The 23,372-nt window shown below is 55.6% G+C and overlaps 1 protein-coding gene across 1 annotated transcript in view; it reads right to left on the reverse strand.

Annotated features, from left to right (window-relative positions):
- Positions 1–7,795, reverse strand: part of Vstm2l (V-set and transmembrane domain containing 2 like) — a 28,493-nt gene extending 20,698 nt beyond the window's left edge. Inside the window, exon 1 of the mRNA XM_021663671.2 lies at positions 7,465–7,795. Coding sequence (XP_021519346.1) covers positions 7,465–7,585 — 121 coding nt within the window. The 5' untranslated portion in view covers positions 7,586–7,795. The remainder of the gene's footprint in view (positions 1–7,464) is intronic.
- Positions 7,796–23,372: the final 15,577 nt, after the last annotated feature.

The following is a 23,372-nucleotide window of genomic DNA, read 5'->3' on the forward strand; positions in this document are numbered from 1 at the left end:
GTGGTGGAGTAGGTGAAGGGTGTGTGGAGAGAAGACAGAAATAGCAGATACAGGGAAAGGGACAAAGAGACTAAGAGGCAGAGATAGGGAAGAAAGAGGCCGAGAAAGACCTGGAGAGACAGAAACCCAGGAAAAGCAACTGAGAATACCAGGGGAAAGTGGGTCCAGGGAGAAAGACCAGGCAGATGGCAGACACAGCACACCTGGCTGGTGGCACTGTTGACCCCGAGCAGGTAGTTCCCAAGGCCCCTTTCAGCTCCTGAGCTGACCTCCCAAGGGTAGCATGGAAGGGAGTAGAGGCTGATCCTGAAGCAAAGGCTACAGACTAGGGCCCCAGGCTGGCCACCCGGGCAGGGAAGCCGATTCCTTCCTAGCCTGCCCACCCTCCAACTGTAACCACCCAAATATACTCCAGGCACACACTGAAGCAAAATCATCACTGCCTGTGTTGGGGTTCCCCAGATAGAGACACAGAAGCAGGAACATGTTCACAGGGCCCCGGCATTCTCCCTGACAATGCCTGACCGCGACCCCAGAGTGCCCTGTGGGTTCCTTCAGGCAGAACTCGGCACCCCCAGTGCCGTGCCATTCCCTCCCCCATGACAGCTTTACAAGCCAGGGAAGTGAGCCAGGGCACTGTCGGGTTCAGGACCAGGGGCTGCCTACACACACTGCTGGCAGCCTAGCGAGCAGTGGAGAAGGGGAGGGGGACGGACAGACGTGGAGGAGCTTGGCTCTGTGCCCCTCGCCCAGGCTGAGCCTGCCTGTGGTCCGCCACAGCTGTGTGCCTCCAGGTAAATCGCATCCGACCTCTTCTCAGCATCCTGAGCTGAAAAACCCGGTTGCCCTTGATTTTGTGGTAACAAGAAAAAAACTGGACGAACAAGGCTCAGAACCCCAAGACTCTGGCTCTGAGGGAGCTCAGCACCCCCCCCGCCCCCAACTCCACCACATCTGCTACTGTGAACGGAGCATGGGCTCCGGAGGGATTTTAGAAACCTAGCGTTTAGAAGCAAATTCAGCTTTATTCAGATGGGGAAACAGAGGCCAGGAGGGAGGCAGGCAAGCCTCCTAGCAAGGCAGAGGCAAGGGGGAGCCAGGCAAAGCCACTGCCCCTCTTCCTTGCTAGTGTTGTTTTCACTCTGGGCTGGAGTGGGCTGCGAAGGCTCCTAGGCGGGATGAACCCTCTCCCACCGGGAGCTCTCCCCTCCCACCTACTCCTAGTCAGCCTGTGGCTTCACTGCAGTGTGTCGGAGCTTCCCCAACACCTGCTGTGCTCTGGCTCCTCCACCCTCCACAGACTCAGGGTTGGGAGCTTCGAGAAATAAAGAAGGCCTCCGTGACACCCCCGTTAGAATGGCTGGGTCCTGCTCGCACACACAGCTGTCTGTTCAGGGGAGCTCAGTCTAGGCACAATCATTGCCTAGAGGTCAGTGCCCTCCTCTGAGCTGAATGTCACACCCTGGTTCCCTACTCCTTAATAGTCTCACGAAGCCCAGTTAAACATTCCTTACGGGCACAGTTGTCTGCCCCCACCCCCCCTCACCAAACCTGAGAACTGCCCAGGGCAAGAACCTTATCTGTCCACTCCACTAATAGTTTTCAGGAGCTAAATGGCCTGGCATACGGCAGGTGCTCAATTGATATGAGTAAACGAATGAACAGCTTCTAACACTTGGCAGCATCCTCCACCAAGGTATAGCCCTGGCATGCCCCCAAAGCTACCCGTTCCCACTCTGGATGCCCACCACCAGGCCTGGGTACCACCTGTACTCTGATGTTCTTAATGGTTTCCTATAAACAAACCCACTAGGTTTAATACCCTGTTAGTCTCATCCTAAGCAATCATATCTGTGAAATCACAGTTTTGATGTGCTGGCTATATTTTCCAGCCCACATTAAAATAAATGCATACCTATTAAAATGTAAGAGGTTTGTCTGGGCTCTGCCTAAGACCGTCTCTCAGGGAGGACCCAGGCTCGCTGAGGCCCTGTGGAGGTTTTGGGAGGGATTGAAAATGAAGTTAGGGGGTGAAGTAGAAAGGAGCCAAGGCCTCAGAGATCCTGCTGATGGCTTCCAGGAGGAGCGAGGGACTCAGCTGTGGGAGGGGCCTTGATAATAGTTGTAGGCTGAGCCTCCGCCTTCCTTCTCCAGGATACTGGGCACCACATGGAGCCCAACAGGTGGGTACTGATCCTATATTGCAGATGGTCACTGGGTGGATGGCCTCTCTGGTTTAACATTCTGCCCCTTCTGATGTACCACCAGATCGGGGAGGAAGCACACTCCCCCCCCCCATCCACCTGGCAAACTCATTCCATAAGCACCAGGGGCTGGGCACAGGCTACACAAAGTGAGGTCGCTCTTACCACCCCACCCCATCCTTGCTGTGGCCGGTGGGTGGCTTTGAGGAGACTCCGGTTTCATGAGACTTTTTACTGCCGACATGGATTCCCTGTGATGTTTAAATTATTTTCAGTGGTTTTAAAATAAATTAATGTGGATAGAGCACGTGTGAGAATTTGGATCCCAAACCTTTACCTTGCCATCCATCCATCCACCCATCCACCCACCCATCCATCCACCCACCCATCCATTTACCCATCTACCCATCCACCCATCCATCCATCCATCCACCCACCCACCCATCCACCCATTCACCCACCCATCTACCTATCCATCCATCCACCCATCCATCCATCCATCCACCCACCCATCCACCCATTCACCCACCCATCCACCCATCCACCCACCCATCCATCCACCCATCCATCCATCCATCCTTCTCTGCACCTCCCTGAGCCGGCCTGAGATGCTCTTCCCTAAAGTCTCAGGGAGAGTGGCTGAGTTGCTGAGTACCTGGAAGTGGGCTTGAATCAGGTTGCCTCTCTCTCTCCTTCTTCCTTCTTTCCATTTTTAAAAAACTATATTTTGGTTGCTTTTTTTTTTTAAGGCTGTCTTGCTGTGTAGCCCTGCAGGCTACAAGGAAGCTCCCCATAACTCCTGCTGTCCTTGTAGGTGGCAGGAAGCAGAGTCCAAGAGGCCACCTGTAGCTCCTTTTTTTTTTTTTTAATTATTTTTAAATTTTTTCTTTTTTTGGCAAAAAAAAAAAAAAAAAAAAAAAAAAAAGGCCCCGGGAGTCTGCCCATGGGCAAGGTGTCAGAAGCAACTGGTGTGAAGGCCTTGAGGTAAACCATTTCTGAGGGCCCATTTCCCGTGGGAGGCTGGGAGCCCTCAGCCCACGCTGAGTGTTTATGAGAGTAATTGATGGCATAATCACCCGTGCAGGAGACAAAGGAGAACACACATTTTTAACACCGCAACCTTCAGCAGACAGGACTCAATTTTCTTCCGCAGTCCAGCCACCACACCAGCCAGCTTATTGATGGTGTGATAGCAACAGTTAGGTGAGGAACCCAGGGAGGCCGGAGCATGAGCTGCATATTAAACGGCCCAGAGCCCCTCCTCCGGGGCACCCCACAGCTTCTTCCCGGCAGGGCGGAACATCTCAGACCAGCAATCGCTCGCTGGACCGCATGCCAGGCCAGGCTGGGGGCTTTGTCTGCACCGGGGGGTGGGGTGGGAGGCGTTAATAATTGATGGTGCTGGGCTGGGTCGGGGGCCGCATGCTGCTTGGGTTTTCGAGGCTTCTCTGTTTCCATCCCTCCTCCTCGGGAAGCTAAAGCAAGCCTGAGCGCCTGGTGATTCCCCACTCTCGATCCCCACAGAAGGTAGGGTGACTATTTAAGGCAGGCTTTCCTCTCAGATGCCAAGAATCACCTAGGAGCTCATTGAAAATGCAGATTGGGGGGCGGGGACTGAGGTGTAGCTCAGTGGGATAGCTCTTGCCAGGCAAGTACAAGGCCCTGGGCTTGAACCCCAGCACAAGAAGGGAGTGTGAGGTGGCTCAGCAGCCAAATGCACTTGCTGCCATACCTGACAACCTGAGTTCAAACCCCAGGACTCATATGGCGGAGGGACCGAACCAATTCTAGGATGTTTCCTCTGATCTCCTCATGCACACCTCAACAAAATAAACAAATGGAAAGAAAGAAAAGGAAGGAAGGACAGAAGAAAAAAGAGGGTCAATCAATGTTCTGGGGACATATACATTATCACAAAAACCCTGGTGGGCTCAGACCGGGGCACGGAGATGTCTTCACAAAGCTTCTGCCTTCCTGACCCCACCCAGAAAAAGCACAGGGGGCTCAGAGGTAGACTCCAGCAAGATCTGCCACCTTCCGAGCCTCCAGTCCTTCTCGATGAGACTCATTGTTTTACCAGTTCCCTGGGGAGCTAGGGACCCCCATTGCAATGAGGGCTATTCGAAGAAAAAAGTTCATTACAGGATTGGGCCGGGTCTACCCAAAGGCTGGCCTGGAGATGACAGGCCCAGAGCCACCTGCAGGCCTTCATTCTGAATCTGGCCCTCTGCATAGGCTCGGCAACCTTGGGTAAGACGCTCTCTCTGAACCCAGTTTCCTTGAGTAGCCTCACACAAATGGTGCTGGCCCGCATGAGTTCACAGCGGCAAGAGGTCTGGGGCACCTGGAACACGAAGTCAGCGTTTCATACTCGGGAGCTCACTTCCCTCCCACCCCTGCTGGGCGCATAGCAGTGAGCTGGCCCTTTCTTAGGAGGAAAGCCAGAGTTACCATGTAAGAGGTGCGCGTTTCCCCATCCTGCCGGGGTTCGGGTGCCTTGTTAGAGCCAGGCACCATCCGTTCTTCGAGCCTTTGCAATGCTCCCTTTGAAGGGGGTTGAGTGGATGTGGGAGGGAGCTGGGGAGTAAACAGACATCCTTGCTGACCTGCCTGGTCACAGGCTGTCCATGTGACAACCCCGGGGATAGGCAGGTGTGAGGCAATAGCTGGTGGCCGGGCAGGATCAGATGGAGCTGGAGCCATGAGCTGCCACCAAGCCAAGCAGTTGGGGCTCGAAGGCTCATCCCCAGGAATCCCTGCTTTCAGCCCCGACCCTTTATCCCAAACCCAGAGACACCATCCTGACCTGGCCATATTCCCTGAATCAGCTGAGGGCACGTGGAGCCCAGGAATAATGAAACGATCAGGCTCCAATCTGCTAAACAGCAATTTCGGGGCTTTTTCAGCACACACAGCTTTTATCAAATTGGTATTCTCCTCCTGAACACAAATGGCTTATTAGACATGACCCACTTATTCGCCACGTCTCACTATCATTAATAACTGTTTCTTTTTGTGATTAAGTGAGTGGCTCCAGACCCTTCCTGTGGTGACAGGGTGCTGGGCCCGGCGGAGGGGCAGCTGTGGGGCTCCTCAGCAGCCACTACTTGGTGACTTTGAGCCTGGCAATGTTGAGAAGGCAGCCTGGCCCCTGCAGAGCGGCTGGGCCATTTCTTGAGGGACAGAGCAGGAGGTCCCAAGGGCTGACCTGTTTACCCAGAGACACAGGCAGCTTCCCAGCAGCACTCCTGTCTCTCTTGCATCCAGCACCTCCCCTGGGCCTTTAGGGATTGGTCCAGAGTGGGGGTGGGAAGATCACAGTGGGGCTGTGCCCCCTCGGCCCAGCTGGCAGCAGGGGGCAGGAGGAGACTGTCACACAAAGGGAAGAGCCTGTTCGCTCAAGAATGACCAAAATCCTGGGGGTCTGGTGCCCTAAAGACAGAACGTCTGCAAGCCTCAGAGTTCCATGTTCGCACCTCAAGAGACCTCAAACTCAGAAAGGGAAGTCCTTCTCGGAGAAGCCTCCCGGTGTAAGTTTTGATAGTGCCAAGGAACTGAGCTGGGCAAGCAGGCGGAAGGGGAGAGAAGGGAGGAATTCCCAGTTTCCCCTGAATGAGAAGGAATGTGACAGGGAAATGAATGTCCTGGGCAAAGTGCTGCTTCGCCTGGCAGACCCCAGAGCCAGCCTTGGCTCAGCCACCCTCTCACTCTGTGACCTTGGGTACATCCCCTTCACCTCCCTGAGGCTTGGTTTCCCATCCGTAAGTAGAGCGTCCAAACAGTCCTTTTCTCTACTTAGTGTCTCTCCAGCCAGGTCAGCAGAAATCTCATGACGGATACAAAGGTAAGTAAATGACGCACTGAGGGAGGTTTCTGTCAAACACAGCGAGGTGTAGATGCAGGGATCCAGAGCCCCTAGAAGCAGGGATCCCGAGCATGGACTTGAAAACCCCTCCCCCTGGAGCAACCCCATTCGTGCAGCACAGCCGCAAAAGGCCTTCCCTGGGTTCTAGGCTCCTGCACACTCCCCTCACTCATTCCCATCAGAATAAATCATCCCGCCCTCAGCCTTTTGTTCAAACCTCCCCCAGCCTGGGCACACAGGGCACAGCATGGGTGCTGTAGCCTCCGCTCTGGGGGAAGGGATGAATGGAAGGGGGGGGGGGTCTTCTCTGCTCTCACCCATCCCCGCCCCACCACAGGCGGGGAGACTCCACAGAGCTACCTGCCCCAGCCACCCAACTCCGCGGCCAAGTTGGGCTCCTGTGAGCTTCAGACACTCAGGCAGGCAGTCCTGGAAACGCTCGCTCGCCCCCCCTGCTCCCACAGCGCTGGAGCTGAGGTTGACCACTTCAGTCCTCCGGGGGCGAAGGTGAGATGGGGTGCCCCCTAGGAGTCAGGGGTTTTCCTGCTCACCCCCCAGAGACAAACAAAGCGCCCCAAATCCCCTTCCACTCTGGCTGGACGGAGCGAGCCCCGGCTCGCCACCCCCACCTCCACTTCCCCACGTCGCCCTCACCCTCGGGACGCCACCCACACGGCCAGGGAAGCTGCTACCCAGACTAGCAGGTCTCAAGCAGCGGCAGCCGGCGGCCCCTCAGGACCATGCCCAGCCGCGGAAGGGATGGATCCCGACGAAGGGGAGGAGAGCAGCTTCCGCGTGAACCCCACAAAGGAGGCAGGCCCCCGGGGCAGAGAGGAGCTCGTGGGCAAAGTGCGTGCACAAGTGCGTGCGTGCCCGTGTTTGCGCGTCTGCAGGCAGACAGACAAGAGTTGTGGCGAAGCGAAGCGTGTGTGCCTGGGTGCCAGCTGGCAGGGCGAGCCAGCAGCCAGTGTCTGACGCGTGTGCGTAGCGGGCACAAGTGTATTTACCAGCGAGGAGAGGCTCGGAGGGGGTGTGCGGAGTTGTGAGTGTGGGATGCAGCGAGCGTGGCCGAGTGTGTCCGCGCCCGGAGACATCTGTACGGTCGCGGAGGTGTGTGTACCCGCGTGAGCGTGTGCGCGCGTGGAGGAGGTCTTCCGAGAGCTCGGGCGAGAACGGGGGTGCGCTTGGGGCCCCTCCTCCCAGAGCTGTCTCGGATGGGACCGGGGGTGGGTTCCCAGTCCCAGCAGGGGGCGCCCGGGGGACTCCGGGCCGCGGCCTCGGTCCGCGCAGGTTCGAGCCCAGCAAGCGCCAAGTTGGAGCGGCTGAGGCCGGGGTGGGGTTCAGTGGGGTGGGATGGGGGGGAAGGAAGCCCGTGGGGGCCGAGCGAGAACTCACCGTGTCCGGAGACGTGGTTGTCCCAGGGCGCGTGGCCCGCGGGCCGCGTGGCGCCACCGAGTTGCAGGAAAAGTGCCAGGTAGTGGAGGGCGCCCAGCGCCGCGGCCAGCGGGGCCCCCATGCTGCGCGCTCCGGCCGGGGGCGCCGCCGCCTCACATCGGGGCTCCGCAGCCCGCAGAGCCTGCGCCCGCCGTGCCCTGCCCGGCGCCGCCGCCGCCGCCGCCCTCTCCCGCTGGCCCCGGCCCGGCCCCGGCTGCAGGCAGCGAGCGCACGCCCAGCCCGCCGCCTCCGACTGCGGGACTCTTCGCTTGCGCGGAAGGCCACTCCGCGCCGCCGCGCGCCGCCCTCCCCCTCGCTCCCCGCCCTGAGCCGGCGGCGGCGGAGGGATCCGCAGCTTGATTTATCATCAAAGTTTTGCCCAGGCTGGGATTTTTAAAGCGGTACTCGCGGCTGGGCTGGTTGCGCGGGAGCGGGGGTGGGGCGGGCCCGGGCGCGGGGGGCCACTCGGGGGTCCGGCCCTCCCTCCTCCCCCAGCTAAGGGGATGCGAGCCGAGGGCCACCCGTCAGGACTAAGGGGTGAAGCATCCCTCCTGCCGCCAGCCCCGCGCGCCGCAGGGACCGCTCAACTTTGCCAGCTGGGCAGTGCCCGGGGCCGGGGCCAGGTGGGTTGCGGGCCGGATGGAAGCGGGTGGGGGTCGCACCCGGGGTGAGAGACGGGCGAGCCTTAGGCTCCCCGCGTGATCGTGTAGGTGTCTAACGCCTGCACCTCAAGGTCTTCGTCTGAGAAGTGGGGACAGACGTCGCCTCCAGGAAGCAGCAGTGAGGGTCTTAGGAGTTAGGTGTGTGAAGTGGGGAGCACCGCTGCGCCCACGTGACCCCTCTGTGGTTTTCGTTGGGGTTCCCCTCTCTGGAACTCAGCAGTTAGTGGGGCTCGTGGCTTAGCTCTTTGGGGGCTCTAGACAGTGAACTGGATCGCCCCCTTCTGGACTGTAAAGCTCTCCCTAGACGGAAGGGTGTGTGTGTGTGTGTGTGTGTGTGTGTGTGTGTGTAAGCATGAAGCCTCTTCCATTCCCAAGATTCCTTCCCTGACCCCTTCACTGGGGTTGTTGGGACCGGAAAGGAGGGTTTGTGCGCATTCCAAGAGGAGCCCATTTCATCAGATTGCTTTCCCTGGGATCCTGCGGAGATCTGGGCCAGACCTCCGACCCCAGGAAGGTCCCCTGTGCCCCATTCTCCCTCGCCTTCTCCGGGGTGGTCTCAGCGTTGCGAAGGACGGCACCCTCCTTCGTCCATCTTTTCAGGACCACGGACAGCGCCCCGGACGCGCTGAGCCGCGGAGGTTCAGCACCGTGGACACCGCCCCTACGCAGCACCGCTGGGACCCAGCCGCCAGCTCGGCGGGCGCTCGGCGCTCGGTCCCTAAAGTTTGAGAGCCCCGAGAAGCGGAGGGGCACTCCGGGCTCGCTGCCTTTCTTCTGTCTTCCCGGCCCTCTCTCAGAGGCTGTGGTGGATAGCACACTGTGGGCGCCAGAAACAACCCAGTGTCCTCACAACCGTGCATCCTTCCCCGCCAGGCGTCGTTCTTAGAACTACGTCAGCACCACGGGCGTCCCCACCGAGCGCCCTTTCAGTACCGCAGACACAGTCGCCTTCGGGATCGCCCAGGAGTGCACAGGCTCTTCCAACAACTCCTGTCCCAGACCTGTCCAGAACACTGGGGTGGCAGAACTCGGCCTCGAACCTGGGCTTTTTCCTCTTAAAACGCAGACTGGAAACAACTACATTTCAAAATACAAAGAGAGACAGACAGGCACAGAGATTGAGTGAGACAGGAGAGAAGGGAAGTCATAGCCTCTCAGGGTCTTCAAGGACAGCCTCTAGGTACTATATTTTAAATTTTTTATTTGTTTTCTGGTTGGCTAGTTTTTTGTTTTGTTTGTTTTGGTTTTTTGTTTGTTTGTTTTGTGATAGTGTTTCATGTAACCCAGGCTGGACTTGAACTCACTATGTAGCTGAGGCTGGTCTCCATCTCTCAATCCTCCTGCCTCCCCCCCCCCCCCAGTCCTGGGTTTACAGGTGGCATGCATCATCATCATGACCAGCTCCTAGGAAAGCTTTGACTCGGGAAGGCTCATGGTGTGATGACTGACAGCTGCACGTGCTTACCTGGGTATCTTGGCTCGTCTGACTGGCATTATCTCTCTGTGATGTGACCGCTGCTCTATCCTTGAACATGCTTTCTCTCCATCAAGTTCTGGCCTCCCATATGTGTACCTGGGAAGGCCCACTGTGTCACTGAGTGCCTCATGGGCCAGCATCCAGCCTAAGTTCCCAAGAAACACCTGCTACCTTTTCCCAGTCCCCAGCCCCATTTTGCATCGCAGTGAACCCGACACTGTGCAAATTAATCTAGCCATCCCACTTGCCTCTGAGAAAATTAGGCCACACCGGCAGGATGTTGGTTATAAGAGTGGACTCTAGGGACTGGGGCAATGACTAGGCACAGAAGACGATTACTGCTCAAGAGGACCTGAGTTGAGATCCCCAGAACCCACGCAAAACTATTTGGTGATGTGCGCCTGCCACCCCAGCGGTCCTACATCTAATGGAGGGTGGAACAAGAGAAGCCTTGAAGCTACGGGTCAGCTAGCCTGCTGGGCCCAGCGCTGAACAGCGGCGAGAGACCTCAAACAAGGTGGAAGGTGACTGCCCCCGAGGCTTGCCCTCTGACCTCCACACATAGGCACATGCGTGCTCGTGCACACGCGCACACACACATTTAAAAAAAATACTGGGTCCTAGAGCCACACCCTGAGTTTCAAGTTTCAAGTGGGATGGTACTGGAGGGGCCCCAACTTCTTGCTAGCCCTGATACCACAGAAAAGTGATTTCATTTTTCTGCCTCAGTTTCTTTCTCTGTGACATAAGGGTAATAAGATCTCCCTCAATGATCTTCATAAAAATCAAATCATTTGCCATGTGAACAGCGTTTAGGACAGTGCCTGCACACAGGGAACAAACCTTCCAGTCATTGTCATCTACAGACGAGAAAACCAAGACTCAGAAAGGTTGACTTTGGTGCCCAAAGCAAGGCGACGCTAGAAGTGTGCTGGTCTAGGCTGCAGAGACCAGGCTCTTGGGCCCTCTGAGCAGCTCTAACTCAACAACTCTCATTGCATCTTAGGAGAGTAGGAACCAGGCAGGGCCAGTGACTTGCTCAAACATGCTCAGGTCCTCTGTCTCCCATACCAGGGCTCTCCTCTTGTCTCCTACGGTTCCACTTACATTGTCTAGAACACCTACTTAAACAGCAATTTACAGTTTACAAATCATATTCATATCTATGACCCCTGAGGCAGGGAACTCAAGGTGTCTCCATTTCTCTCCCTTTAATTAAATTTCCTAAATTTCCTCCTAAGATTTGGATAAAGAGAATGACTTACAGCTCCAGTAATGGCCATCTAGGCTCCTGGCTCATGGTTGGAGGGACCCCCCCAGCTCTACCAGGTTCCATTCGCACTCATGACCCCCGAGGCCAATAGACGGAGTCACTTGTGCAAGGCTGAGCCAGATGCAAAGAACAAATTCCGCGGCTACGGGCCTTCCTTGTGTAGCTGTTGTTTGCATCCCTGATCCGAATGCAAACCACAGACTCTGCAATGACTGAGCTGGGTGAGGCAGAGGGTAACCGCACACTGTCCCAGGAAAGTCTCAGGGAATCCACCGGGACAGAGCATTCCACTCTCTCACTGGGCTCTGGAATGCTCCAGGAGAGAGTAAATCTCCTGTCCCTGGAGGCAACTGAGCAAGCATCTAGCAGTCATGTGGATGACGAGAGGCAAATATCACTGCTATTTCCCCTACGCAAATGAGGCTTGGAAGGTGAGCGCGTTCTCCAGTTGGGAAAGGTGCTCATCTCCAACTGGCTCCAAACCGGGGGGCCTTGTGCTCTCCCTGCCAAGTCAGCGAGCTCAGTGGAGAGTCCCCACCCTCCCCTTGACTCTGGGAGGCCACCCTCCCTCCCCTCCTTGAAAGGTGTCACTTGAGCACTGTGGCTCTGTCAGTGGTAACAGCCGTAAGATTTGTCCTTTTAATCCAGAATCAATAACAAATTTCATTTAAAAATAAATTAAACCAGGCATTGGAAATCATTCACCGTGCGGGCCAGGGCCCTATAGAGCGCCGTCTAAATGGCTTCCTCTCGCTCATCTATCAATGTCACGAGGGGGGAAATACCTGAGCTGCCTGATTCATGGGGAAACGACTTAAATGTATCAGGACCTAACAATGAGCAATGCAAGCCAGAGCCGCACCTTGCACACGCCAATAACATGAGAGCGAGGCTTCATGGGAGCTTATCGGGACCCCACGGTCACTGGCTTTGAGGGAGCCCATTTGTAAGGGGAACAATGGCTTTAGGATATAGCTGCCTAATTTCTAGAATGCATTACTGAGCTCAGAGGAGCAGTGGAATTCTATTAAAGTCTTACCTGCCATGGGAGGGTGTAAAACTGGCAGGGAAATCCAGACTTGGCACCAACATGCCTCCGATAGCACCAGGGCTGACCTGGGAGGTGGGTGAGAGTGCCCTGAGGTGGGGGCGGGGCAGGCGGGGCCCTGGGTGTGTGGAAATATGTGCATTAATAGAACTCCAGTTGCCAGCGATTACGTTTACATCAGCGAATAAAACTTGGCAATAAAACATCAGAGCTGCGTCTCCGACAGCACCTCCATTTATAGCCTGTGTATTTCACTCATTCTAACGGGAGGCAGGGAACTCAAGGTGTCCCCATTTCTCCCCCTTTAATTAAATTTCCTAAATTGCCGCCTAGGATTTGGATAAAGAGAATGACTTACAGTTCCAGTAATGGCTACCGAGGCTCTGGCCAGTCACTGGAGTAGCCCTGACTGTACCAGGCTCCATCATTATTAAAGTGAAATATAGAAAGAAGCCTTGCCTTCCAGGGCTCTGGTGACACAGCCTCTTGTGAGATGCTGGCCCAGGCCCAGGCCAGCCTTGGTTATCATCTCCCTGTGTGAGCTTGGGTAAATGGCTGGCTTTCTCTGAGCTTCACAGCTCCCCCTGAACCAGGTACACACCATTATACACAGCCCATCCACATGAAGTCTCTATCAGATTGGAGGTATATTAACTTAGTGCCCAGGCCACTGTTATTTTTTCCAATAACTCCAGCTGGCAAGGAACTTACCATGTGGACCAGGGTGGCCTCGGGATCTGCCTTCCTCTGCCTCTTTTTTTTTTTTTTTTAATATATGTTCTGCCTGCATGTATGCCTGAATGCCAGAAAAGGGCACCAGATTTTATTATAGATGGTTGTGAACCACCATGTGGTTGCTGGGAATTGAACTCAGGACCTCTGGAAGAGCAAGCAGTGCTCTTAACCTCTGAGCCATCTCCCCAATCCCCTCGCTCTTGGGTGCATGATTAAAGGCACACATCACCACACCCACCAACAGATGCATTTTGCTTTGTTCTTTGAGACCAAGTCTCACTATGTAGCCCTGGCTGTCCTGGAACTCACTCTGTAGACCAGGCTAGCCTCAGACTCAGAGATCCGCCTGCCTCTGCTTCCTGAGTGCTAGGATCAAAGATGTGCACCACCACCACTGGCTGGATTTTCTTTTTTTTTTGGTTTTTTAAGACAGGGTTTCTCTGTGTAACAAGAGCCCTGACTGTCCTGGACTCACTTCATAGACCAGGCTGGCCTCAAACTCACAGAGATCCGTCTGCCCCAGATTTCTTTTTTTTTTGTTTTTAAAATTTATTTTTAATTTTTAAATTTTGTGTCTCTGTCCCTATCTGTGCCTGCATGTAGTGCCCATGGAGATGAGCAGAGGGCCTAGGAGGACCCCTTAGAGCTGGAGCCATAGGCCATCCCATGCGGGTTCTGAGAGCTGAGTGTGGCTCCTCTGCGCTCTTAACTGCTGAGCCATCTCTCCAGCCCTTAGGCCGAGTTTTGAGATGTTTGTAGCTTTAGACTCTCTGGGAAAGCTGGCTGTGCCTATGGAAGTCTGGGGCTCACCTGAGGGTGATTCTTGTACAGCCTAGATGCTGGGGTGGGGGAGATATTTGACAATATGCCCACTTACCGGGCACCCCAATATGCCCAACATGTGTCTTAGAGCTTACATACCATGGTTCCACGAGTGTTGAGTCCACACTCAGTGTGCTGGCAAGGCAGGTTGCTTTTGCAGCTTGTTGTCTTGGAGATGGCAGCTCTCTTGCCGTGTTCTCGGATAGCCTCTGCCTCCTCGATGCATCTCTACTTGGATCGCCTCATGGAGGGCACCATAGTCAGTCTTGTATGCCTCCTGACATTCCTGAGGGACAGTACATGGTGGGCCTGTGGCTAGACGGGACTAGAAGGCGGGGCTCTCCACGTGCACACACAGGGAGAGAATGAGCAGCTCTGGAGCTCTGTGTGCTGGGCTCAGGACTTAGCACTTTCAACGCTCATGCCATGGGTGTGGCTCTTTCACCTCATTAGGTTGTGTCTACTGAGGTTCAGAGAGGTGACCAAGGTCCACTGCTCCAGGTTCCTGTGACCAGTGCCATCAGGGGGAAGCCAGCAGAAAACAGGCTCTCAGTCTTGGGGGACAGAGAGGAACGAACGACCTTGTGAGTCACAAAGAGTTGTTTACACTGAAGATTGCTCCCCCCTCGGGGGACAGTTTGTTCTGGAGACTTTTTACTGCAGAGCAAAAGGTCTTAGACAGGCAGCAGGGTCCCGGCCAGCGCACCCACAGGAACCAGGACTACCCCGTCACTATTCTAATGTAGTCATGAGTTGTATAGTTAGCCGATGCCTGACACCCCTCACCCACCCCCTGCTGCCACCGCCACAGCCGCCACCAAACTGTAGGCATTGTAATGGCAAAATGAGAGCGCTCTCATTCCTCATGGTGTCCTCAAGGCCAGATGTAGCCCCTGCTCAGTCAGCTGCAGCCTCCAGTAAAGGAGCAGGGCACACCCAGAGCAGTCTCCGCAGCCTGACCTGGGCTTGGGACCTGGCACACGGTACGCTCTGATGCCTTGCCTATCTTGGTGATTACTTTTGCATCACCACAGTCGTGGCTCACCAAGGGTCCAAAATGCACCAGGCTACGTGCCACATGGGTATTGTGGCATTCCATTTAATCCTCCTAGGGCTTGGCATGCAAGCACCATCTTGCAGCTGGGGAAACTGAGGCCCAGGGAGCCCAAAGCCAAAAGCCTGCCTGATGGCAGATCCTGGGTCCATGATGGATATTCCTGAAGTACAATGAACAGTGTGCCTCAATGGCCGGGTGCTGCCACCGAGGAGAGCACTTGGTAAATCCTACCCCATGTGATACCAGGGGCCTTGCAGGGCACTGCCCACTCCCCCCACCCCCAGCCTTTTGCACAAAATGAGCCTTGTACCTATAGGCACAGAAGTGTGCGTTATGACAAACTTGATGTTCTGTGGGTCTTTGCAATGAAACAGGGGCAGTCTTTTCTGTTCTGGGCAGGTTTGAGGTTAAGACTGCAGCTTGGTGATAACAGAGGTCAGGCTGTACTCCTCGGGTGCTGGGAGGAGGACCTGGGATCCAGGAGACGCAGGCCCAGTCTCCACTTCCTCTGAGATCCAAGCCGCCACCCCCCCACCCCACCTCCCACCCCACCCCCACTGCAGGTGTCATCCATGGTCCCTGAAGGAACAAGCACTAATCCAAGCGTCCCCTCTCTCCTTCTTATGCCTCAGGGCTGGAAAGGGCCCTCAGCTCTCCAGCAGGTGTCCCCTTCCATTTCAGGGACACAGACGCTGCTGCCCAGTGACTAGATGGCTGGAACAGGCTTCAGTATTTGCCAGCACTCACAATTAAATCAAGCCACGGCGGATGAAGGGCGGACAAGCTCCCCTCTAATCCCGACAGTCTCAGTCCTCTGTTTTTGTAACCGGGAACATCCATAGCCGTGTTTCCTGGACTCCTGGCAGCCTGCAGCTCTCTTCCCCTGGAATTTGGACCATCTCTATTTATGCTTCCCAATGCATCCCAGTGCAGAGACTTTTCTGAACCTTTCATCCCTGTGACCCCCCCTTCAAGATGTGAGGCTAAGAGCGCCGAGGCTGTTTGGAGAACAGTCTTCAGGACTATGCTCACCTCTTCATTTTTTTCCTTCCTGTCATCCATAGGTCCAAAACTGCCATCCCTGCTCTGCCACCATGGTGAGTGACAGGGCATACCACTGGCATAGCTCCTCTCCTTGCCTCAGTTTCCCAGTCTGTAAGATGTCTCCCTTTCCCTATCCCTCCAGAGCTGTTTAGAGAAATAGATATGATTGATTGGAGGTCCCCAGTGAGCAAGCAGTACTGTGCCCTTGACTTCAGATGCGTTGACACCTCCTGAAGGGGGCTGTGATTATCCCCATCTCCCTGATGGACAGACTGAGGCTGGAGAGGGTAGATGCTTGGCCTGACCTGTACAACCTGCCCCTGTTCTTCTTGCTGTGTGTACCCACATTCACTGCATGCTTCCTGCTGTCCTCCAGTGCGCCTCACCCTCAGCTGTCACCTGCTTGCCCACCCTACAGGGGTGCAACTCCAGCTGCACACTCTCCCATCCCTGTCAGAAGTCTGCCTCAGCCCAGCCCCGGCGTGCCATCCTGAGAGCGTTGCTTCACCTCTCTGAGCCTGCAGTTTCTCCCTCTCCTGAGCAGAGACAGTGACTCCTACGCTTTGTGAGAACTGAGATGCTCACGAGCAATGTGCTTCAGCCTCAGCACACAAGAGGCCAAGAACACCAGCTATTGAGTGGCCTCTCCCTGGTCCCTCTAGGTCACTCCCTAGATGTGGAGACTGTGACAATTAGCATGTTACCCCATTGTGTAAGTGGGGAAACCAAGGCCCAGGGAAGGCCAGGGACTTCTGAAGTCATTCTGGTTTCTTGTTTTCCCTGGGAAAACAAAGGAGTTGGTAGGATAGTTTTTTTCTCAGCCTGGATGTGAAAAAGAAAGGCCAGTGGCAGAGCTGGGGACCACATGTGGTCTAAGAGAGTTATGCTAGGACAAGGACAAAGGGTGAGCTGGCCCTGTGGTTGGGGGTGTGCGAGCAGGGTAGAGTTGGGAGGAGCCTCAGAGCAGCTGAAGATGGAGCTGAGAGGCACAGTCTAGGAGTTGCCTCAGTGCTGTCTTGCTGGCCTGGGGCTCTGAGTTGGCTCAGCTCCAAGTATCCACAATTCAACTTGAAAAATGGAGATGCAGGGTCAACCTGGCCACAGGGCTCACAGCCTGGACAATGTACATGTTTTCAGGCATTGTCTTCCAGCCAGGATACACACTAGGATGACAGTTTGGCCACTCCCAGGATGGCTGCAGCATACTAAGGCCAGAAAGCCCTGGCCCAGTTACCAGGTTTCATGGAGTACTGTGTCTGGGGCCTCACAGTCTGGGGCCCTGCCTTGAAGCCTGAGGCCTAGAAGATGGAAAACTTAAGCAAACGTCTCCCCACCCACTGCACCTGCTCCTGCAGAACTTCCTGTGACCTTTCCCCTAATTCCCCCTTATCCTCCTCTCCCTTTTCCCCTCTCCAACATCCCCCTCTCCTCCATCCCTTGCCTCCACACAGGGAGCCCCATCCTTTCCACGCCTCCCAATCACGGCAAACGGCCTCATCAATCATGTTCTCTCTAATTAACTTCTAATTTACCTCTTTAGTCAAATCTGTTTACAATCAGAGACAAGAAAACACGAAGCAGCCCATGGTACGGATGAGGGGAACAGCTCCAGGGACCGTGAAGGATCAATCAGCCCTTGACCAGGCAGCAGCCCTGAGGCTCCCCCTTCTTCTGAGGGCAGTAAAGGGCAGGGGTAGGGCCACTGCTCAGTGTCCCCCCCACCAAGCAGGCATCCAGAGGTGCTGTCAGCCTGGCCTCCCCACCCCCTGCTGGGCTTCCATTGTAGCAGGTCTCCTGCGCCTACGTGGTTGTGTGGGCTCAGAGAGCAACCGGACGCCTCTGTGCTTCAGCTTCCCAATGGTAGAGTGAGGGAAAGGACCACCCACTTCACAGAGCCACTGTGTCACCTGACGCCCCATCACTACCTGGCTCAGCTGAGGACCCTGGGTCCAGAGGATGTAGGGGAATAAATAAATGCCTTCTTTGTTTTTATGGTTTGGACATTTCAACTGTTTTGGAACTTTGAACTCATTTCAAACTCAAGGGAAAGTCACAGTATGGGGCCAGCCAAAATGCACACCGTATCTTCTAAAAACGCGATGGCCAGAGCTGGGACATCTAGGTTTGAGGTCACATCTGCACCATGTCAGTGAGGGGCTGAAGTTTGTTCGTTTGCTTTTCCCTTTGCATGTATATGTGTGTGTTCATGCTCACGTGTGCTCATGTGCGGCCTGTGGAGGCCGGAGGCGGATGTCACGTGTCTTCCTGGCTTGAACTACACTTTGTCTCTTGAGACAGAGTCTCTCACTGAACCTGGAATTCAAGAAGCTGGCTTTGCTGGCTGGCCAGCGGGCCCTGAGGGCTGCTTGTCTTCTGCTCTCCCTACCAGCGTCGCGCTCAGCTGCTTTCTATGGAGTGATGGGAAGTCCAAATCCAGGTCTTCATGCCGTCGCCCCGGCCCCTGAGGTTGTCTTAGATCCCTGCACCAGCCCCTTGTATGACCTGGCCCTCACCACCCTCCTGCTCTGCTTGTGAGCCTGGGATGAGAGTGCTGAGGCATGCCATCTTCCGGTGGCCTCTGTGGCCTGACGTGTCAGTGTGTGGAAAGGCACAGGGTACCACTGTGGCCCACTGCTAGCTCCAGGACACAGTGAAGTCTGGGGCTTTGAAGAGGAGGGACCCTGAGATTTTGGGGGGACCTCACATGCTTCATTCAGTGGAAGGACCCAGAAGACCAGGAGACCTTTTCTTGGGCCTGTAGCCAATGTCAAGGGACAAACAATGCTAGAAGGTAAAAAGCAGGGAGGGGTAATGATTATTAATGGCACAGCAATAATTCAAGCAACGGAGAGAGCTCAGTCACCTTGAAGGAGGCCATTGGTTGGGGGTACAGGAGCTCAAAGAATAGAATGGAGACTGGAGCCAGAGGCTAAGGTAACAATGGACTCCCGTAGTAGGCAAGGACCCCTGTGTGACCTTGGTCCTGAGTGGCTTCCATTCCCTGCTTATTATTCATCAATCCATTCTTTGACTGCATTTTGCACTCTTCTTCCCTTTCTGCATCATTCCAGCTCTCCCCATGGTTGCTCCTACAAGTCTCAGCCCAACTGAGAAGCCCTCCGACCACACCACACGTACATACATGAACACACGTACACATACGTATGCATGTACATCACACACATACATGCACACTCACACACATACATGCACACTCACAAATACATACATGCATATATGCACACACACTCTCTCCAAACACACACTCATGCTCACACACTCATTTGCTTTTTTAACTCATTATCTTGCTTATTTTCTTCTATTGGCAGTTCATCAGGGACCCTTCTCTCCTTTGAGGTAATTTCTTGGGTTTTGCAGTGTCTTCCTTTTCATGAGTTCCTTGAGGTGGGCTATGCCACCTGTTATGCTAGATTTTGTCTCCCAGAGTCCAGGCTTATACCCCACACTGTGGCAGTTTGAACCTGAAGTCCCCCATCCAGCAGTGTCCACCTTGGTGCAGCCAATGTGGGGATAGGGGATCATGATCAACAGGGGCGCTGCCCTCACCTGCGTGCTGTCCTGTAATCACAGAAGCCCATGGTAGACAGGCCAGCAGAGCCAGCCTCTGACCAGGACGCTCTTAAGAAAAGCCTAACTTGCTGGAGAAAGAGCCTAGAGGGCCAGGCCAGAAGAGTGCTGCCCCGACTGAATCTCCCAGAGGTTGTGGTTAGCCGTGTTGTGTCCACCCCTGCGAAGCCCAGTGTCAGCTTAAATGACCCCTGTCTACCACGAGGTCCTCAGAAGGCTTCAGGGGCCCAGCCTTGTGCCACCCAGATGGACACAGTCAGGTCCACGACTTCTCATGGGCTCTTGGAGCCTGGCTGGCTGCCCAGGGTACCCGTGTTAGGGGCAGCAGGATCTTACGTGGTGACCAGGAGGCCCGTGTTGCCCAGAGGTCTCCAGACAACAGCTCCAGTGGTGATTAGTGCTTGGAGGGGCCAAGACTGTCTCATCGCTGTTTGTTCATGGCTCCATCTCGGTTCTCATGCCGGCCTGTGTAACTAGGCGTCCAGGCCCCCCCACCTCAGTTCCGATAGAATTTGCCTTGTTTAATCGGGAACAGCACAGCTGTTACTGATGGCTGCTTTTTCTTTCCAGAAAAGGAAATAAGTTGTTATGGATGAAGGGAGCTTGGCCGCAGCTGGGACTGGGTATTTTGGTTTCAATCTATCAGACTTTCAGGTGACCTGGAGCCTGCCGTTTCCCCTCCCAGGCCCCAGGGAACCCATCTGCAGAACAAGGAGCTGCAGATGTCAGAGCTGTGGCTTTGGATGCAGGCTCGGCTGAGCACCTACTCTGCGCAGCATTATGCGGTAAGCTGGGGCCTCACTCACTCTGGGGCTGGAGGCAGAGGCTTAAATCCAAGCTGGCACTTTTATCACCATGTTCTTAGTTGTAATTAGCATATAATTAGCTTAATGATAATTAATAACACTAATAATGAACCACTGCCCTTTGTTTGGGATGCTGACATTGTAGGGTGACTATCCTGAGGAGGTGGGCAGGAGTGGGCCCTCCTTTTCCTCCCCCTTCTTCCCCCTTCCCAGCTTCATCTTCCCGTCATGTGTTCTTGGTGCCCTGAGTCGTCACCATCATTGTCACAATGGCCTCCTCTGTTAGTGCAGCCCAGGGACAGTTCAGTCATTCCTGTGTCCCCATACAGCAAGGGGCTGGCATGACAGACAGGCTGGTTGGGAGGAAGAACCCATAGACAGACGGATGGACGGTAGGAGACACGGATGAAGGCCAGCTTATGTTTCTGGGGACACAGCAGTCACGCCATCTTGCAGGGGTGGGTGGGAAGGAGTATGGAGTACAGGTTGAATTTGACCATGGGGACCCACAAAAGCGGTGCTAGCTCCAGGACCCAGTGAAGTCTGTGGCTTTGGAGAGGGGGAACCCGGAGGTTTTGGGTGGGCTTCACGTGCCTCGCTTAGAGCAAGGATTGTATGGACACACGCTGTGAACCACGGGTGTGCTGGGCTGCATTCACAGATATCCTGGGTTGTGTGCAGCTGTCCTAAAGGTTGGACATGTCTGAAGAGGCTCTGACCTGTGTAGCGCCTGGCTCTACACAGCCCTCAGCATGCCCCCTGCCTCTATCCTGATGTCACTGCCCCTCTGGAAGCCACCACCATGGAGGGACTTTCATATTGGCTTTCCTGAGCGGCAGCCAGCTTCCATCCACCTCCCAGGTGACCTCGTCCCTTTTAGCCTCCCTGTCTCCAGCCCTGGACTGTGCTCTGCGCTGGCTTCTTTTGTGCCGTCCAGCCTGGCCCCGGAGAGTTCCCAATTAGCTATTACTGCCCTCCATGGCCGAGCCAGTGTTTCCTCCTCCGAGAAGCCCCACCTGATGTCCAGGCAGGAGGGACCACTGCCCGCCACCTGAATTGTTGTGTCTGCTGCTGTAACCAGAAGCAGACGGCCAGAACATACTCTGTGGGCCGTTGCTGGGCTCAGACTTCTAGTCTCGGGCCTCACTCGGAGCAGCCGAACACAAGCCAGCCTCTTCCCTGAGCCGAAGCTTCTCATCTACAAGGACAGGCTGACGGGTTGGGAGGGTCCAGCTTCAAGGGCTCTCCAAACCCTGCCCTGGGCCCCTCAGGAAGGCCGCGCTGTCCTCAAACACAAGACATTATGCCTGCCCTTCAGTCCCAGCTTAGGTGATTGCAGGGACCGTTCAGCCATAACAGGCTCCGGAACCTCTGTGTCCCAGGTTCAGGTGTTTTGTGTTTATTGCTTTGGGACATTTTGAGGGTCATTTGAGACAAAGCCAGATGGACACGGAGGATGAGAGTGGCCCTGCCCCAGCCACAGTGGCGTTTCAGTCTCTCCCTCCCTGGCTGTGTCATCCCCTCGCACAAACCCTTTGTGGCCCCTGTGCCCCCGTTTACCAGTCTCCAGCAAGCCCCCTTGGCAGGCTGAAGATGGCCCAACTCCTCCCCAGCCAACAAAGCTCCGTCAGTTCGGCCCCTCACCTCTGCGTCCATCTCGCATTCTCCGCCGCACCACATCTGCCGCAAAGACCTGTGCACTCACCATGTCTTTTGCCGGGAACGCTCCCTCAGCCCCGATATCCGCATGATTGTCAGTCTCAGCCCTGACACTCTTCCCCAGGCCTTCTCCGATAGTTCACAGCTGTGGCGCCCTTCCTTCCGGCCACTGTCTTCTCCCTTGTCCAAAGCACCTCCCAGCCACCTGGCGTGCCTATCCTTGGCACACCCTCCTGGGAAGACAGCAGTAGGAGGCCCGTGTGCCTCGCACACTATTTCTCATCGCAGCCTGTCCCAGTGAGGCCCAGTGCACAATGCCTTGCTGTTGACCCTGCCGGGCTACCCTGTCTTCCACAGCCTGCCGTCCCGGTGACGTTGCTCCTGAGGGCAGTGTGGGGGGTTGGGACCCCGGCTCACTGCTCTGGGGTGGATACGCTTGCTTCTGCCTCTGCCTCTGCCTCTGCCGAGGGGGGCTGTCGTACTCACTGCTGTGGTGGGGGTGGGGGACAGGTCAGAGGCATGGGTGGAGGCCTGTGATCCTGGTACTGAACTTGGGTTTGTGCAGGTTTGGGTTGGTGATCTGCGTCTGTGGGACCCCGGCTGTGGGTCTGTGGATGAGTGGACGGTCATCTGTCCTTGTGGATGTGGTCAGCCCTTCTAGACGGTATACACTGAGGTGTCAGCTCAGTCCAGAGAGGAAGGGGATCAGGAAACAGCAGGTGACGACTGGTAAGGTGGTTCAATACGGCTTAGCACTGCCCGTGAGTCTGTTCCAAGCGTGCTAGTTCATGGCCCTCAGTGAACACACTGAGCGGACCATTTCTGCAGAGCCCCAATGAGGGAATGGAGGCTCGGGGAGGTGAAAGGACTCGCTCAGAGTCACACAGCTGGGGAGGGGCAGGGCTGGAATCTGAAGGGGCTGGCCGGTGCAGGCTCTGCCCTGGGGTCACTGCCCAGGGGGCCGCCCACGGACACTGCGTGGAGTCCCTTGTGTGACACCCGCTCTGTGTACCGGTCTCTCTCCCCGAGTTCCTGACAGACTTTCTCCTGCAGCAGCTGGGCCAGAAGCCTGTCCCCTGGCTCCCAGGGGGCTGAGGTGAGACAGGGAGGGAGGACAGCTGGCCAGGCTGCGATGGCCTCTTAGTGGGCTTAACTGATGACTAGATGTCCAGGCGGGTTGCCAGCTGGGCCGCCTCACTTGGCTGGGCTTTCTGGCTCCACAGCCATTGGCAGCGGGGTCAGGGGAGAACCTGGAGGATCCCCAGCTAGCATTGCGAGGAGAGCTGTGTGACCTTGTGCAAATACTTGACTTCCCTGTTGTGTTTCATTTGCAAAGCTGACGAGGAGACCTGTAAGACACCGCTGGGCTCAGAGACATGTTGCGGTCAGTGGCCTGCAGTTCACTCTCGGCCGGTACCTGCTGTGGCTCAGGGAATTCTCCCACCCCAGTCTTTCCATAGATTCCTGGTTTAAAGCTGGGCGTGGTGACTCACCCTTTTAATACCAGCCCCGGAGAGGCTGAGGCAGGAGATTTGCTGTGAATTTGAGGCCAGCCTGGGCTACTGCATGTTAGATTGTCTCAGCCTCCCAGTTTGATGGCTGAGGCTGGAGAAAACACAGCCCCAGGCCCAGCACACATGAGAGCAAGAGAAAAGGCTGCCTAGACACCCGGGAGTGCTGCTGGCTCAGTACTGCCGG

The sequence above is a fragment of the Meriones unguiculatus genome, chromosome 4, assembly GCF_030254825.1.
Source record: "Meriones unguiculatus strain TT.TT164.6M chromosome 4, Bangor_MerUng_6.1, whole genome shotgun sequence".
In the NCBI taxonomy this organism is placed as follows: domain Eukaryota; kingdom Metazoa; phylum Chordata; class Mammalia; order Rodentia; family Muridae; genus Meriones; species Meriones unguiculatus.